Source organism: Aotus nancymaae, unplaced genomic scaffold, assembly GCF_030222135.1.
Source record: "Aotus nancymaae isolate 86718 unplaced genomic scaffold, 86718_ANA_hifiasm-v0.15.2.pri h1tg000003l, whole genome shotgun sequence".
Taxonomy (NCBI): domain Eukaryota; kingdom Metazoa; phylum Chordata; class Mammalia; order Primates; family Aotidae; genus Aotus; species Aotus nancymaae.
In genome coordinates, this window is record NW_026988414.1 from 26,413,099 (window position 1) to 26,431,442 (window position 18,344).

Genomic DNA, 18,344 nt, shown 5'->3' on the forward strand with positions numbered 1-18,344 from the left:
AAAACTAAAATATAGAATATTTTAAAGAACACATACTAAGTGTTTCTGTTAGCATCTACCTGCTTCTTGCTCCTTTACATTGCCATCTGCCCGTGCTTCTTACCAGATAAATGATAGCAGGTACCACAGGGTTAACTAACTGCAGTGCTCCAAGTTTTTTTTTTTTTATATTCTACAAAAGCTTCTTTTGAAATACTCTGCCAAGTGCCTCAATGAAGTAAAAATAAACTACACTTTTGATCTTGTGTAACATTAACCTTGCTGAAAAATGATAAAGAAGAACTGCCCCAGCCAGTTCTATTCTCAAAGAACACAGATTGGTTTCCAGTTCTCACCAGTTCCCTAAGTACTCACAAAAACACTCAGTTAACAATTTATTCTAGAGCAGGGGTGGTCAACCTACCACCTGCAGGTCGTATCTGACCTGCCAATTCCTTCTGTAAATAAAGTTTTACTGGCACATAGCTGTGCTCATCGTTTATATATTGTCTATGGCTGCTTTCATGCAACAGTGATGGAATTGTGCAGCCATGAAAGATCCTGTATGGCCCACAAAGCTAAAAATATTCTCTCTGGTCCCTTACAGAAAAAGCTTGCTGCCCTCCTGTTCTATCTAGAGTACTGCCAAGGATTAATATCAAGCTCATCTACTGTATGTGGAACTCACCCTCTCATTGGAAATACAAACCACATGTGCTCATTTCAAGTTTTAGTAACTTCCTCCACAATCTCCAATCTTTCAGCATCTTACACTGTAATTCTTCAGTTAAACAATATAATTGATAAAAGTCTTCAGTGATCTGGGATCTGACTCCTTTGAAAAGAAATACCTTATTTCCCACATTCTAAGATCTCATCAAGAGACTAATGAGCCAGTTATTCATAACAAGTTTTCAGGAGAAAATATCCTACCATATTAAATATACATATTGATTATGAGATGCATCCTGATGCTAAACAGTTTCATAATGTCTACAATCAAGGAAATTGTACAACCCATTTAAGTCAACTAGGTACTAGCTTATGTCTACTCCCACCCCCAGTAAGGAACAACTCACTCTTAACTACAGTGTTCTACCCTTTCCAGTTCACCATGAATTTCCTTGAGACAGAAGCAAGAGAGGACCCACATATTTTCATTCTCTCTCCTGTATTATCATCAGACCAGATGATGCGAGAATGCCCACTTCTAAACTACACTATAAAAGCTTTTTTATTTCCCTCATTAATTTTTAGAAGCTTCCTTTCATTTGAGAATTATGATTATTCCTCTTTTGCTTCCTTCTTATCACCCTGCCCTGCCCCATTCCATCTGCTTTCAGGGCAGAAGTCTATTTGTTTGTAGATAAAGAGGCAGTGATAATTTCTTTTCTCCACCCCTCTGAGAGATTTCTGTAAGGGTCGGACATACTCACAGAAATTTAGCCTTTCTAAATTTGGATCTATGAAATTCCTCTGTATTCAATCCAACTGAAAAAAAGTAGATGGATATTTTGCAAGCTCCTTCACTCATTCCCAAGGTAGGAAGATGAACTGGATACACAAAGGTCAAGATGACCTCTTCAGAAAGAAAAATGTGCTGCAGATCATAGCAGGCCAATGAAAATTCCCTCTCTTTTCTATACTTCCTAGTCTACAAGATTTCATGCTTAAGGTCCTTAGGAATTTTGGAGTCCTTTGTGGCTTTCCCTAATAACCGTTCTCTGAGCTTTCTTCAGACTTCTTGGTTGAGATTTTTAGAGTCCACCCACCTTCTTCTCAGAGAGCCTTCCTTATCTGGAGCTAAACTGCCCACAGACAGACATCAGTGATTAACATTTAGCCTACGCTCAACATCTGCTTGGGTAGGACACAAGCTTGAGACTATTCAACCCCCACGAGCAAGATGAAGGATGACCACCATCCAGGAATCTTTTTAAAAGGATACCTGTTAGCCCACGCAATTCCTGGTTGTACTTCTGTGTGACAGGATATAGTGAAAAAGTGCTGATCATGTGAAAGAAAATATGTTAGGGCAGAGGGTCACCATGCATGTAACAGGTCTGTGTGGCCATCTGTCCAGAACACAACTTCTTCATTTTTATATTTTCTTTCCTTTCTTTACTGAAGAACCTAGAAATTTTCTTAAAGTTTAAAATATTTACATGACTCAATAGGGGCAAGCTAGACAGCAATGCTAAGGGAATAGGGTATGTGCAATTCTGCATGGATCCTTATAAATTAAATAAAGGAAAAGGTAATTACAATTATTCCTTTCTTATTTGAGGCAAAGGGGAGAAGGGGAACACTATGGTCTGAATGTTTGTGTCTTCTCAAAGTTCATATGTTAAAATACAGTCAGCAAGGTAATGGTATTAGTAGGTAGGGTCTTTGGGAGGTGATTAGGTCATAAGGGTTCTACTCTCATGAATGGGATTAGTGCCCTTATTTTTTTAAAAAAATACCCGAAAGAGCTGTTTTGTCTCTTCCACTATGTGAGGTCACAGCAAGAAAGCGCCGTCTCTGAACCAGGAAATAGGCCCACACAAGACACTGAATTTGCTGGTGCCTTGATCTTGGATTTCCCAGCCTCTAGAACTATGGGAATAGTTCTCATAAACTGTGTAACTATGATAAATAAATTTCTGTTGTTTAGAAGCCACGTAGTGTATGGTATTTTGTTACAGAAGCCTAAACAGGGAACAAAGTCAAACCCATACTGTAGGCTTCATCCAATTTTGTTCTAAATTCTTAGACCTTTTCAAGGTCATAAAAATTATAAATGTGTTGCAAATCTTAACTTCAATAGATATTTCTTTCTTTCTTTCTTTTTTTTCTTGACAGTCTTGCTCCGTTGCCCAGGCTGGAGTGGAATGGTTCAATCTTGGCTCACTGCTACCTCTGGCTCACTGCAACCTCTGCCTCCCAGGTTCAAAGGATTCTCCTACCTCAGCCTCCTGAGCAGCTGGGATTACAGGCAAGTGCCACCACACTCAGCTAATTTTTGTATTTTTAGTAGAGATGCGGTTTCACCATGTTGGCCAGGCTGGTCTCAAACTCCTGACCTCAAATGATCCATCCACCTTGGCCTCCCAAAGTGTTGGGATTACAGGCGTAAGCCACCACACTCAACCTCAACAGATTTTCTTTAAAAGCATCATTGTCTTAGTTTACAGAATTAATCATTATAACTTGAGATGTCTGCATTTTCTATAATAAACCATGTTTGTGTTTATGTCACTCAGAAATGTATATATATTTACATGTATATGAGTGTGATATAATGGCAGCAGTATGACATACTAGAAAGAGCTAGGAAAACTTTGTTGAAAACTTCTTCCACCTTTAGGTCTTGTGATCTGTCACAAGATGCCAGTCTCAATTTTCTCATCTATAAAACAGATGAGAAAATAATGTTAGCCTTACAGAGTTGTGTTGGCCACATTTCACATGTGGCATTTCCTATGAGCCCAGGAGACATGAAGCACTGCAGGTGATCAGTCCCCACATTGTAGCACTTCGTATTCCCAAACAGAACTATTAAGTATGAGTTCAGAATAACTCTCCCTAAGCCTTTGCTCACATGTTTGATTTACTATTTTAATGTTCTGCTTAAACCTCAAACATCATGCCTATAAAATGCTGATCCAAAATGAACAAAACCTGTACAAAAAAGACCAACATCTCAGTGTTGTTGGTACTAAATAACTGACTAACGTTTAACTTGGGATATGCTGAAAACCTTCGATTTTTTAAACCTTTTATCAGCTATCTTGATATCATATGATTTATTTTCTTCCTCGGTATAACTGCACATCTCCTTTTCAGTATTTTTATAGTTTTATATCATCCTGTTAGTCTTTTTAAAGAGTCCAACTATTCACTAATATAATTAATAATTCATTCAGAAAACACTTAAAGACCACCTATTGTATATTGGGTACTGTGCTAGCTTGTGAGGAGACCAAGAAAAAGGAGATCCTTACCTTAAAGGAGCTAGGAATTTAAGGGTGAAGTTAACAGATAATTTCAATATAGTATTGTTAGCATTTGAACATTAAGATATGACCTAGTATTAGAAGCTCAGCAGAGGGGCTGAGGTGAAGAGGGATGGCTTCTGGGAGGTGATGCTCAGGCAGAATCATTAAGATTCAGTAGGAACTAGTCTGGTGTTGGAAAACTGCAAAAGTAAAAGGTACCTAGGGGATGGTAGTAGGATTGAGCCTAAAGATCTGGGCTTAGCATATCTCTCCCAGGATAAGCTACTTAGTGGTGAGTATAAAAATGCAATTATGATAATCTTTAGTGTATCCATCAACTTTCTGATAAAGACAACTTGGCATGAAACCAATTTTAAAGGACACAAATTTTCAGGTTGTTATGGCCATTACTAATTATATTAAGAATGAGCTTCCAAACACTTGTACATCCATAGGGAATATCATGATCTATAAGAATGCATTTTGCTAATGGAACATCATACCTACTTTCTCATATTACCATAGAACCCAATAAAGCAAAGTCCAGGCATGCTCAATACCATGGCCATAGGACTATCAACCTGTGACTATCCTGGAGTATATGCAAAGTGCAATGCTAGTCTTCAATCACTTAGCAATAAATGGTGAGAAAGCCAATTTTATCTCTGGCCTATTAGATGATGGCATTAATACATTAGAACTGATTTTCAAGGAATGGAAAAGTAATTTAAAAAAATAAAGAAAAGAAGGAAGGAGTGCCCCACAGAGACTCCTAGATCCTCAGATATAGATAGAGGACTAACCCATTTCCCTGAGGCTTTTTATCCTATAAATATCAATTCTCAATTCCTCCATTCAACCTTATAAATAGTACTCCCTTTGATATTTCCCAGGCCAATATCATAGTGTTTACCAGTTGGGCAAAAAAAAAAAAAAAAAAAGTATCAGCATAGAGAGCATACTAGTTTGAATGATAGTAGCTAGTTATAAAAAGGATTAAGTGTCACACAGCTTTATGCTGAAGTTTTCAAACAACATTTTTAAAAATGAAAGGATACTAATAGTCAGATTCTTAGGGAAAATTTTAAAGATGAAGGAATGTGAATTGAGGGATAAGAGATAAATGTTTTTCCTGAAAGATGAACCCTAGTGATGTTTTATCTATTTATTAAAATAAAAATAACCTATGTAACAAACCTGTACATGTACCCCCTGAACCTAAAATAAAAGTTGGAAAAAATTAAAATAATAATGAGCCTTGGTAAGCACATACATTAATTTAAAAAATAAGAGTATGATTGAAATAGATACACTATTAAAAAGACAATTAAAACAAAGATACAATGTACAATACCACAAGAAAAACATGTTTCTTAGTTTATTTTATTTTGGGAGAAGAAACAATGAACCTATCTTTGAAAGTAAATATTAGATTTATTTTTAAAATATTTTACCTGATTTAAATAATTTAGGCACTTTTCAAGACACCAAAGGCAACAAATGCAAGATTTCAGCACACATCGTGCACAAGCATTTTCCTAGATGGGGGAAAAATTGAAATAATCAAAAAACCAAAGAATTAAACTGTCATATAGAAGACTTGGAACATTAGAAAAATAAACAGTTAAAAATCACAATTTATGCTTCAAATCCTCCATACTTGTCCATTACTTCCTTAAAACATAATGACTGAATTATTTTTAATCAGTTGAATATTTATTTCGTCTTTATTGCATAAAAGATACAGTGAAGCTTATAACACCTGCAAGGAGCTTACAATCTAGTAGGAGAAAAAAAATACTAAACACAAAAAAGGTTAGAATCAGAATATAGTATAGATACTAAGTGTTATGAGAGTGGAGAACAAAGAGACGCATTGTTTGGGAGATGGGAGGAATCAGGAAAGGTTTCTACAAAGGGGTAGAATTTGAGTTAAACTATGTTGAAATGCATGTTATTCCGACAGTTAAGGATAGGGAAGAAGTTCTAAGGAGAAAGGTATGTGAGTCAACAGAGAGGAAGAGCAGCACAGGATACTTTTAGTAATTAGTGATTGGATGAATTTTGCTGGAGCATACAGAGTGCATGACTGGGCGACAAGGGAGAAGGGCTGGATTTCACCTTGTAAAGACTTTGAAGAAAACACAACTTTGTATTTAACATTATTTGGTACTTTACTACACGCAGAATTAAGGTCTGGAATGTGCCCACAGAAAGTACAGAAATGCATTTTCCCCTTACCTTTCCTTTGAGCTGACTGTGAATATACATAAGGATCATTCGCGGAATTTTGACTAATGTGATAATGAAAGATCCTTTTGCCACTGTACCAAGGTGGTAACGAATAAGGCGATTCACTGATGCCAAAATAGGTGTAAATGGCAAATTCCTTTTATCCCTATTTAAAAAATGACCAAAAAGACAATTTACACAAAGCCTAGATCAGGATAGAAACACAGATATAGTTTAGAGTCCAATGCAGTGAAAAAAAAAATCAGCTCGTCATTCTTATTTTAGCTTTATGACAAAATGGCCAAGTGATATATAACGAATATAAATGCTACAGACATGCTATATAAAATTAATGTCATTGCTCTATGGTAGTTTTGTGGGGTTCTGATGCTCTAATACTTCAAGTTAAATAAAACTGCGCTCTGAAAGCTTTTATTAGTGAATACTTATGGGGTTAATCATATAATCAGAAAACAGAATTTAAAAAGATGTTCAATATAGACTTGGAATCTCATTATAATAGAAAACTATGAGGCCTAAAGCTTTTATACTTGGCTCTAAAGTTAGCAAAGGGAACTCACACTTGTTCTGATCTAAAACTAAAAAGACTTGTCCTTTGATTGACTTTTATATAAAGCAAAAGTACATATGGCACCACTATAAGATTTATGTTTCTGCTAAATACAATTTGTGACATCATAATAAATTTTTTGAGACAACTGCAGAAAGTATAAATAAAACAATAATCTCTCATTTGACCACCTCCCAGAATTAACAACTATATACAACACTTTGTTGTATTCATTTCTAATTATTTTGTTAAATAAATGAAACTCCTACAGTTCCCCCAGTCTGATTCCCTTCCCCTCCAGCCTGTGGACACCATCCCTTAGATGAACTTGAGTTTTCTGATAACAACCAATTCTCACCTAGTAAAATAGTATGTTACCACAGCTCCTGCCACTGTCATCTGCTGACACGCTAGAATAAATTCACTGATCCAAATCAGGCCCACCACATGGTACCACCACATGTACTGCAGAGGCCCAGAAATTTTGAACTCCACAAAGCCTTGGTCATTCTGAACAGCACTGCCTAGGAAAACATCAAGCAAGGAAAGAAGAAGCACATAAAGTACAAACCCAGAAATATGGCAGTTAAATAGAAGGCAATATAGGGCCCTATCCCTAGCCACAAACCTGATCCTAGTGCTATTTCATAAAGGGACAAAAATAACTATCACTTCAAAAGTTGTGAAATTAAGAATTGTACTATTATGCATTTTGATGTCCTAAAAGGCATTATATAAAGCTTTTACAAGTTGTTCTATTTGATAAAATTCTTCTTACATTATCAGTTATTTAGTTTAGGTGTGAATTTTCAAACACTTCAGTTTTTCAAGACCTATTATTTATCCAATCATCGCGATATCTTAGCAAAGTACAGAAATTAATATATTCAATTGCTGAGTGTGTGTACTGAATGGACAGATAAGTTACATAGTTACATACAAGTTTACTATCTTTATGACACTTTTTGCAATTAGTTTCGTTTAAGTTTACCCTTTGATATTGAGTATGGCTATAAGAAAGTCTGTCTAACTATGAACTATATCATCACTTGGAGATCTAACTAGGGTCAGATCATTTCCAAACTAGAAAATTCCAAGAAAGTAAGTAGATCCCTGGCTATACCTGGGATGTGAGGTAACTCCTGAGTGACATTGCATTCATTGGTTCATCTTAGGGTAAATCCAAATGTCTGAATCAGTACAGGAATTTACTTCAAATTCATGACCATTTCAAAATTAGAATGCAATTTCAGGCCTTCCCTGATCTAGACTTACATTGCTAGGATGTTCTAAAAAATCTCGAATATGAGCTGGGCACAGTGGCTCACGCCTGTAATCCCAGCACTTTGGGAGACCGAGGTGGATGGATCACATGAGGCCAGGAGTTCAAGAGCAGCCTGGGCAACATGGCGAAACCCCATTTTTACTAAAAATACAAAAATTAGCCAGGCATGGTGGTACAAGCCTGCAGTCCCAGCTATTTGGGAGGCTGAGGCAGGAGAATCGCTTGAACCTGGGAGGCGGAGGTTGCAGTGAGCCAAGATCGTGCCACTAAACACCAGTCTGGGCAATAGAGAGAGACTCTGTCTGAAAAAAACAAAAAAAATCACGACTGTGGAGTAGGTTATTGAAGAGCCATACCACTACAAGTTCTGATAGCTATTGGACCTTCATCAACAAATGTCTGAAGAATTACCTCTGATGTTCTAAAATATTGGAATGCAAACCACGTCTGTCACCAAGAGAAAGGAAGCATATCTTCTTACCGGTAGTGCCAAGAAAAAGAAGTGTCATGATCCAGTACACCCAAAACAAGACAAGAGCAAAGAAAGTCCAAAAGGGTTGGAAGACTAGCAGTGGCAAGTGAATGAAGACCTTGCCAGCTACATGGAACAAGGCGATGGTAAGAGCAACACGTTTGCGCATAACCAACATTATCAGGAATAAGATCACCTGTATAGAGAGAATGGTTTCAGTTATTATTATAAATAGTGAAAACATAACCCTTCATCGTGAAACCTGGAGGTAGCATTCTTTGCATTTCAATAATACTCTATCAGTATGTATCTTTCTTGCAATATTTATTGTCAATTGTATATTATGGTTACCAATTGTCTTTTAAAGCAAAACATAAAAGGATTTCTCAATTTATTAATACATTCTAGAATTTTTCTCCTTTTCCCTTTGCCACTCATTATGAATCAAAACATATTGTCAGTCAGGATGAGACTCTTAATTTATTTGAACAGATACACCACAAAAACGAGGTTTTTATTTGTATCTTCCTTATTGGACCAAGAACTCTTTAAGAGTGGGATCTGTGTCACATTCACCCTTTGCCTCCTCCCACCAAGTCCCATCTCCAGTAGTTGGCAAAGCAAATTGTACCTAAAATGAGATTATTTCATTTATATTTTGTTGTAATATCTGTATAACAATAACTAACAAATATCTTTTAGCACCAATGGTTTTATGGTGGCTTTATTTTTTGTTTCTTATGCTCAATAAAAAGCTCATGATTGCTCTGAGAAGTAGACAGATTTTTTTTCTTCTTTCAGAAAGAATATGATGATGAACCAAAGATATACATATAAATTATTTAACCTCATGTTAATTGGTAATTTTATTGCTTAATACCTAAGCAGTAAATCTCACACACATACACACACACACACACACACACACACAAACACAAACACAAACACATATATATATTTTTGGAGACTAGGTCTCACTCTACTGGCCAGGCTGTAATGCAGTGACATAATCATGGCTCAAGTGATCCTCCCACCTCTGCCTCCCAAGTAGCTGAGACCAAAGGTGTGCACCATCATGCCCAACTGATTTTTATTTTTTGGAGAGACAGGGTCTCACTATCTTGCCCAGGTTGGTCTAGAACTCCTGGGCTCAAGTGATCCTCCCACTTCAGCCTCCCAAAGTGCTGAGATTACAGGCATAAGCCACTACATCTCACCACACCTATATTTTTCAAATAATGCCATACTGTTAAACAAAAAGTTTGAAAGAAAAATGGGGAAATAATTAGTAAACAAGTAAGTGGAATAATATATTTTTTAATATACTTTTCTACAGTAAAGGGAACCATTTTTAAAAAGTAATTATATTATAACAATAAGAAATATATTCTTGTAAGCAAATGGTAATGTAAGTATTCTAGGTGAAAATCCTCTCTCAAAAAGCAGACGGTAGAAAAAATGTTTCATCAAACAGCACATATCCATGAGGGAAGCCTTCAAGAGACTTTTTAGTGTTTCATACACTGTGGGACAGAGATATCATCTACTGGAGATCAGAGTTAGGAATGCAAAAGCTAGAGTTTCTGTTTCATTAATGATCTCCTGCAAATAAAAACACAAAACAGAAAGACACACTAAAGCCTATACTCACTGTGAATACTGTGGCTGAAATGGCATAAATGAGGAGGGCCCGAAGATTGTCTTCAGCTATCTGAAGCTGCTCAGGAATAACAGTTTCTTTGGGAGACCTTCTTTGCTTTGCATACAGCCACCACAGTACACCTGTGCCTCCTGGAGACAAAAAACCCAACTGTTACTGCATGAATTAGCATAAGAAAATGTGTAACATAAATCCTTAATTTTCTTGACCCTACAGATCATTATGGGACTAATGCGGTGGCAATCCCTTTGGCTGGGAAGTACGTAGCTATAACTTTTTGCCAGCATAAAGTAAGTGACCATTACTCTATTATCATCCTTCACGGTAAGCACTTATGAATCCTTCAGTGTATCAAATAAGCTTCCTTCAAATGTATTTATTATTGACTATGAAGCTAAGAGTGAGCCAGTAGAAACATATACCCCTGAGAGGAATTGATCACAAAGAAAGAGCCTCAGCATTTAAGTTGAGGAGGCTGAAGGAAGGAAAATAAGCATCACAGAAAACATCAATCAAGCTTCAAGAGTGCAAGGATCTTCTCTGTTGTATCATCACAGACACCTCTGTGCCTAGTGCTGACACAGAGTCATGAAGTTGATTAAATATTTGTATAATGAATAAATGCAAATCAAAAGAATAGTTCCCACCAAAGGGAGAAGGGAGGAACAAAGGGGAAATCTCTGACAGTGGTGGGTGCTAGGGATGAGCATTTTTTAATCTCCAACACTGATTGAGAGATTCGAAGAACTAGACTGAAGAGGGAGATAAATCTACTTCTATATATGAAAGCTGACTTATGTACCTACATTCAACCCATTCAGCAAACATTCTGAATGCTACAGCACCTATTGTTCTAGCTAGAGATGGAACAGTAAACAAATCCAAGTCCTAACTCTTGCTGCTCATGGAACTTATATAATAATAGGGAAATAAAAAAAATAAGAAAACAAGGTATATAGTATATTAAGTCTAAGGAAAAAACAGTCTCATGGTAAGAAGGATAAAGAGTGTTTGGTTTGGGAAGCTTTGCAATTTTATATAAGATGGGTAAGCAAGATCTCACTGGCATTAATAAGATGAAATCTGAGTAATGGAATCAAAGACAGAGCAATCTATAAAACTATCTAAGGAAAGAGTGTTCCAGGCAAAGCCTTCAAAGAGGCTGAGGTAGAACAATGCCTAGTATGAGGGTAAGAAGACCATTGCGGCTACTGCAATGAGCAATGCGGAAAGTGGTAGAGATGTGGGTGGAGAGGTATCTGGGACCAGACCACAATTGTAAGGTCTTGTAGGTCACAGAAAGGAAATGTATGATTCCAAGTAGAGATATGTGTGTGTGACTGATACAATAAATGTCTGGGAGATAAAAAAAACCTGAACTAAAGTTGATATACATCAACATCTGCACTCAAGTTAAGAATGAATAGGGTCAAAGGGAAATTCCATACCCTAATCGATGGCAAACACTAAGTATAAATTTTCCATCTGTTGAAGAGGAGAACAAATCAAAACTACCAGAAATCAGTGAAAAACATTTTAGAGCAAGAGAAATGTTTCCATTTTCAAGTCTTGCAGGTACAAGAAAATTATTTGAAAAAATGTTTAATATATTCAGAAAGTGAAAAAAAAAATATGTTTTCTACAAACAGAAATAAATTATAGGAGAAAAGCTTAAGTTAAAAAAATTGAATGAAATTGTAGTAATGATGTCAAGGAGGAAGCTATTCACAATAGTCGTGGTACACATTATTTATTATTAAACATTTAGATTTGTGTTAGGAACTGTGCTAAGTCCTTTATAGATGTGACCTAATTTAATCAACACAATACTATTAATATGTAGAGTTTTAAAGTTTTGTCTAATTCTGAATCTTAATTAAATTTGCCTATGATCTTTTGAGGGAATCTTTTTCAATTCTGAAATTTTTTATTTCTGTATTTGATTATTATTTCTGTCCCATTGTTTTTTTGTCTCCTAAGGTCATTGTTTATTCTTCTGCTATCATCTTCTAAATTAACATTTTATTTTTTTGTCATTTTCCTTTACCTTCAGGAATACCTCTTCAAATGTATTTCCAAATAACTGATTTAGTTTTTCTCACTAGCAGTTCTGTACTACTTTATGGAAGAAGGACCAGTAGTTCCTACTAAAACTAGTCCAGGAAAACTTAAATGTAAATAAAATTATGAAAGTTTTTAAGGCAAAGATAAATAAGATTTTAAAAAAGATACAGCAAGTGAAAGTAATATTTTAACTTTAATTATAACCCGAGTATTTAGCTAGGGCAAAAAGTGGGAGGGAAGAGAAGAGAGTAGGTATGAAAGGAAGGAAAGTTTATGTTAAATTTAAGGGAGGTAGGGGAGAACTGAACATATATTATTTCTGACTTTAACAATTACAGTAGTCTAAAGAATATTTTCTGAAAACAACTGCAGAAGTGAAAATATAACGTATACCATCAAAGCAAGGGTGAAGATAACCAAAGAAAACATAGTTCATGTAGCAAAGAGAGAAAACAAAACAAGAAAGAATGAATTTTAGGAAAAGACAGAACAGATGAGAACAGTAAGACCAAACGTAACATTGAAGATTATAAATGTAATGAGGACAAATTCCATTACTAAAAGATTTCATATTCAGCTGGTAAAATTTAACTATGTATGTTCATATACATATGCATAGAAAAAAGGTCTGGATTTCAAATGCTAACAGTGATGAAATGAGGGGAGGGGGCAAATATAATTATAAAAAATTTTAAGGCAAAAATTAATACTCTTCCTTGATGATACAGAATGTGAAAATAAAATTTATTTTCTTCTTTATATTTCTATTTTCTACCGAAGTAGTTAAGTACCATGAAAACAAACAAATAAATAGCTTACCAAGTGCACCAAGTATGACCAGAATCGTTAAGATCCACACAAGTACTCTTGATATATACCTGATTATCACCATCAAAATCATGGATAGAACTGCAGGGAAGATAAATAGAGAACATGCAGAATATTATTTGAAAATGCAGGTAAATATAAAGAAAAACCCTTTCAATTGTTATATTTTCCCCCAGGGAAATAATCTGTTGCTATTGATCACAATTTAGATAAGGAAGGAAACTGGCTGCTGTTGTATTTGACTTTGCTACTTGTACCACTTAAATAGCATCACTCGAAACCAGTCACCTAACTGTGGGTTTATAAACTACAGAAAAAAAAAAAAAAAAACACATGCAAATGCACATGGTGACTCAAAAACAGCACAAGACTGTTGTGGATTCACCAAGGGGAAGACATCAGACATGCAAACATACATGCCAGCACACAAAGTGTAGAGAATGACATGTCATGTTGGTGACAAGAAAAACTACTACACATAGAGATCAGTTAAATTCAGTGTTATACTTTATTGAGTAATCTATGTATTTCAGGACCAACTAACTTCTCTGACAGTCAGTCAACAAGCTAGATGGCATCTTATCCTTTTTTAGCTGTTTCTCCTCTAGAACTCTAGTGGATGGTCTGATCCTATGGAATAGCATCCTGAAGCCTACTATGGCCAAACTTCCTCTGTCTAATTTCTCAACTGAAGTCGGGGGTCCCAGGTGAGGAGACCTTCCTCAAAAAGGAGCAAAGCTGCTTGAGTTACACAGCCAATTCTGCTACCATCTACCCAAGCTAAATCCCATGTGCTACAATCTTGAGTAAAAATCTTAAAGAAGAAAGAAAAGATTTAATCCTCGCACGGGAAATACATTTCTGTAATAAAAGTTTATAAAATTTTTAATTATCTAAATGCCCATTCCACAAACAAATGAACAAAGATTTTTAAAGATTATATTACATTCTTAAGCCTCAAAAGAGAATCATTCTGATAAAAAATAGAATTCCGACGGCTTAACATTATTGGCACTATTTTAAATAGGATTTTTAGTTTTTTGGTTAAAGTATTCAACTACTTCAAAAACCAAATATTTTTGATATAAAGCTAGACTAATAGTCAAGTTTTTTGGGGCCACTTGCAAAGCCAAATAAATGGTTGGGATTTGTGTCTAGGTAACATTATTAAGGTACTCACTTTTGCAATAAATGTACAGGAACCAAAAACAGATGGGAGCCTTTCAAATATCACAGAAATAGATTTTCATATGGACAGCATTATTTCAATTGAGTCAAGTACTACCTAAGCAAAAAGAAAATACTCTCTAATGACAGGAAAGACGGAAATACAGCTTGTATCTTCTTAATGGTTATAATTGTTAACAGGCATAAATACTGTTTACTTATATCATGAAATAGCTGTTGGTTCCTACCATAGTTTACTTCTCCCAACTAAGAAGGCCTATAAATAGTTCTAGACAAGGCTACATATAGTTCTAGAATAATATAGGGAGTTTTAACCTTGAAAATAAAATTTGTATTTGATTTATTATCTATTTATTGACTAGAAATCTCAGTGGCTAACAGGTGGACATTTCCTAATTTTTCCAGCAATACATCGATACTATGCACTGCAGCAATGAAAAGAAAAGTGCATACTTCAAAAGTAATCCATCAGAAATCTAAGTTCTTAGATGGGAATACGTAAGAGAATATGTAGCCTCCTGTATAAGTAAATATACCTTTTAGGAATCATAACTAAAAACACAGGGTTTTTGATTCATAAAAAGAAGCCTCCTGCTATCATATTAAAGTAGCTACAGACTTAATAACCAATGTTTGGGAAAACACCAGTTTTCTCCAATGAAAGAAAAAAAAAGGGAATGAGTTTCAGATATATATACATACTTATATGTACATATTCTTAACTATATATAATCTGAAACAATGATTTTGGCTATGGGAAGTTAAACATTTTACAAGTATCCCCAGTTGTATTCATATTTTGGCTAAAAGACAAAACAGTCTTCTACTGCAATACTATGCAATAGCTAATAATGAGAAAAACAATTACCTAGTGATAACAAGCAAAGTCCCAATATAATTTCTTTGTTGGTCATTACTCCACTAATCAGCCTGTGTAAGACACTATTGTCACTGACAAAGGTGATCAGGGCCTCTGCAAACTTGGCATAGCAGGAAATGTTCACAGGAGCACAGCGATGGAAGAATGGAATAGGTGCACTGGTGACACAAGAAAAAAAATCAGAAAAAAAATTACTCCTACTTAATATAAATGCCACATCAAACACACAAATGAAAGGTGAATATGGCTGCAATACATTCCACCCTCCACACATCATTATGGGAGCTAAGAGCTGTGTGCTTAATGCTATGAGGATGACTGTCATGGGTAGTGATGCAAATCTTACCACAAGCCTTATCAAAGAGGGTGGAGTGCATGTTCCAACAGAAGACATTACCCTCCCCTTCTGAAAAGAAATGCACACACACACACATACACACACAGAACTACCAAAAGCAAAACCAAACACTTAAAACTCCTCAGCCTGCACATCTACCAATCAAGGGGCAGATGACAAAGCTTGCAAACACATACTTTATTGAACTGAAAATGAATTTTTGCCATAAGCGATTTAAAAATAAAAAGCATGTGCTTTTACTTGAAATGTGCCACCATTAATAGAATGTTTCCTCTAACAAAACAGCATACAAAATCTCAGATTAATAAAGGTGTTTACGGCATAAGCTTAATACCTCTCATAGAAACAGTCATGCTGAGACATCAACAAACAGCATAATAGGCAGCTATTTAAAACAGTAACCATGAGTACTAATATATGGAAATGTTTATAATGTAATAATACAAGAGGAAAAAAGTGTATCTAATGTGATATCTCTGCATAAAAGATCACACATAATCATGAGAACAGAAAATATTTAAAAAGTGAAAAATACCAGACTTGTTAGGGTCACAGAATTCTGGACTATTTTCTTTTTATCAGTTACTATTAATTAAGATTATCTGTGTCTAAAAAGATGCAAAATAACCAATTACTTAGTCATTTATATTAGGCTTATATGGACTGAAACTTTTGCTTGTGAAAGATTACAGCTACGTGTGAACTGTGATATTAGTCTGGTTTGTTACAACATTGTTCAACTTCTGAGAGATTTTAAACAACGAACTATAAATATGCCTTCAGTTGTGATTTACTTGGATTCTAAGAGAACCATATGCAAGTCCATGCGTACACACTTATGTGTGCATTATGTTAAAATTTAGCCATCGCTAACATGAATCCCACATTTCCAGAATTGCTCTTACAACTTTTTTTTAATGGTATCCATGAAAATATGTTCATAGAACTTTAAGTCGCAGCTACAACATTTTTGACTGGAATGATATAAATGTGTTCTTATTCTTGGTTGGCACTGTATTTTGGTCCAATGAGTGAATAAAATTACATGATTGGGCACTAAAATGTTTCTAAGCTGAGCAAAGCAACTTTGTATGACCTGAAGCAAAACACTATCCTTGTTCCTTCCTTGAAAAATAATGTCTTTTCAAATAAGAGTATAAGCACGCTATATATCAGTTTCCCTTAAATGTTAGTAAATGAACTCCATTAGTGGTAAGAATAAGTAACATTTTCCATGCTGTAATATTTGGTGGAACATTAAAAGAATATAATTTTAAAGATCCAGCCTTGCCTTAGTCTTGATTTAGTAAATATATCCAAAAATGATGACATAATAATATGACATTAATATTCATTTTTAAAAATTGCCTCTTGTGTCCCTGTGTATTTGGGTAAACCTCCAAAATGGTATTAGTGAAAGTTAATGCCAAAGGTTTGATATTGTATCAGAAAGTGCAGGAAGCCAGGGCATTCTAAGATATGCTTGAATTATAGGTATTCAGGTCATTGCTTTTTAACCAAAAAGTGCTTCGCTAATGATAGAAAAAGATATTAAATTATAGAATAGCTTTAAGTGAAGTAGATTTAGTTAAAAATAAGAGAATCAAAAGGATTAACTCTAATTTTTTTTTTTTTTTGAGACAGAGTCTTGCTCTGTCACCTAGGCTGGAGTGCAGTGGCACGATCTTGGCTCATTGTAACACTGTAACCTTCATCTCCCAGGTTCAAGCGATCCTCCTGCCTTAGCCTCCCAAGTAGCTGGGACTACAGGCGCGTGCCACCATGCCTGGCTAATTTTTTATATTTTCAGTAGAGCTGGAGTTTCACTGTGTTAGCCAGGATGGTCTTTGTCTCCTGACCTTGTGATCTGCCTGCCTTGGCCTCCCAAAATGCTGGGATTCCAGGCATGAGCCACTGCACCCAGCCTTGAGCCACTGCACCCAGCCTTAGTGCTAAATTTCTAAGTCAATGGAAGCTGATTTGTGACAGAAACCTTTAAGCTGACAACTGTCATGATGAAATTTCTGATGTTGTCTAGATGCTGTCTCTGCAATTTAATGTCTCTGCTTAAGGACTCTTCTAACCATATTTTTAAACTAAAGCCTAGTTCTCTATCCTTCAAAACTAAAATCCTCTCTGTTTCATGATTATCTATATCTCCATCCTCTTTATTTATTACCCTATCATCTCTGATTTAGTCTCTGTTTAACTCACTTGCCTCCAACCTTGAACATAAAATATATCCACTTAAGGATACTAATGTCTTTTTCTTCTTTTCAGTACCCACTATTTTTCTCGGCCTGGCTTTCCTGTTTTCTTTCTGCTGCTAGGTAACTATAAAAAGCCCCAATTCTTCTAACCTTGCACCCTGCATGTAACTCCATTTCTCTCTTACTTTCTCCATTGGAAAAAGTACTCTGCAAGTCTCTTCAGATCATTATCATCATCCAAGAGGGCACCCATAAGTCGATGATCCAAAATTATATAGGAACAGATACCCAATATGTTCAGTGTTTTTCTTCTTTTCAAATTTAGGATGAGGAGAGATGATTTTAAAAGAGAATGACTATAACTCTCAAAATAAAAATGCTTCTTTTTTATTTAGGAGGAAATGCTGGGTAATATCTGCTCTGAACTTACCCTTTCAAACATTTTTACACTGTTTATTAACACTTGTCCAACTGGAAAGAGTACTTTTATAAGTACCCTTCAAAGAACTGGAGCAAAATAACAACAGCCCTTTACACCAAAATTCAATCTATGTCAGTTAAAAAAAAAAAAAAAAAAACCAACCTGATGCTCTAAATTTAAAGTTATAAAATTAGCACAAGCTGATTACATTGTCTA

At 35.4% G+C, this 18,344-nt stretch overlaps 1 protein-coding gene across 5 annotated transcripts in view; it reads right to left on the bottom strand.

Moving 5' to 3' along the window:
• The window catches only part of SLC44A1 (solute carrier family 44 member 1), a 197,288-nt gene that overhangs the window by 60,677 nt on the left and 118,267 nt on the right, over nucleotides 1-18,344 (bottom strand). For all 5 annotated transcript variants that reach the window (XM_021672129.2, XM_012439084.2, XM_012439083.2 and 2 more), the window contains exons 6-12: nucleotides 15,128-15,297; nucleotides 13,063-13,152; nucleotides 10,171-10,310; nucleotides 8,529-8,715; nucleotides 7,121-7,286; nucleotides 6,201-6,357; nucleotides 5,414-5,497 (exon numbers count right to left, since the gene is read on the bottom strand). In XM_021672129.2, the coding sequence (XP_021527804.1) occupies nucleotides 5,414-5,497; nucleotides 6,201-6,357; nucleotides 7,121-7,286; nucleotides 8,529-8,715; nucleotides 10,171-10,310; nucleotides 13,063-13,152; nucleotides 15,128-15,297 (994 nt within the window). The remainder of the gene's footprint in view (nucleotides 1-5,413; nucleotides 5,498-6,200; nucleotides 6,358-7,120; nucleotides 7,287-8,528; nucleotides 8,716-10,170; nucleotides 10,311-13,062; nucleotides 13,153-15,127; nucleotides 15,298-18,344) is intronic.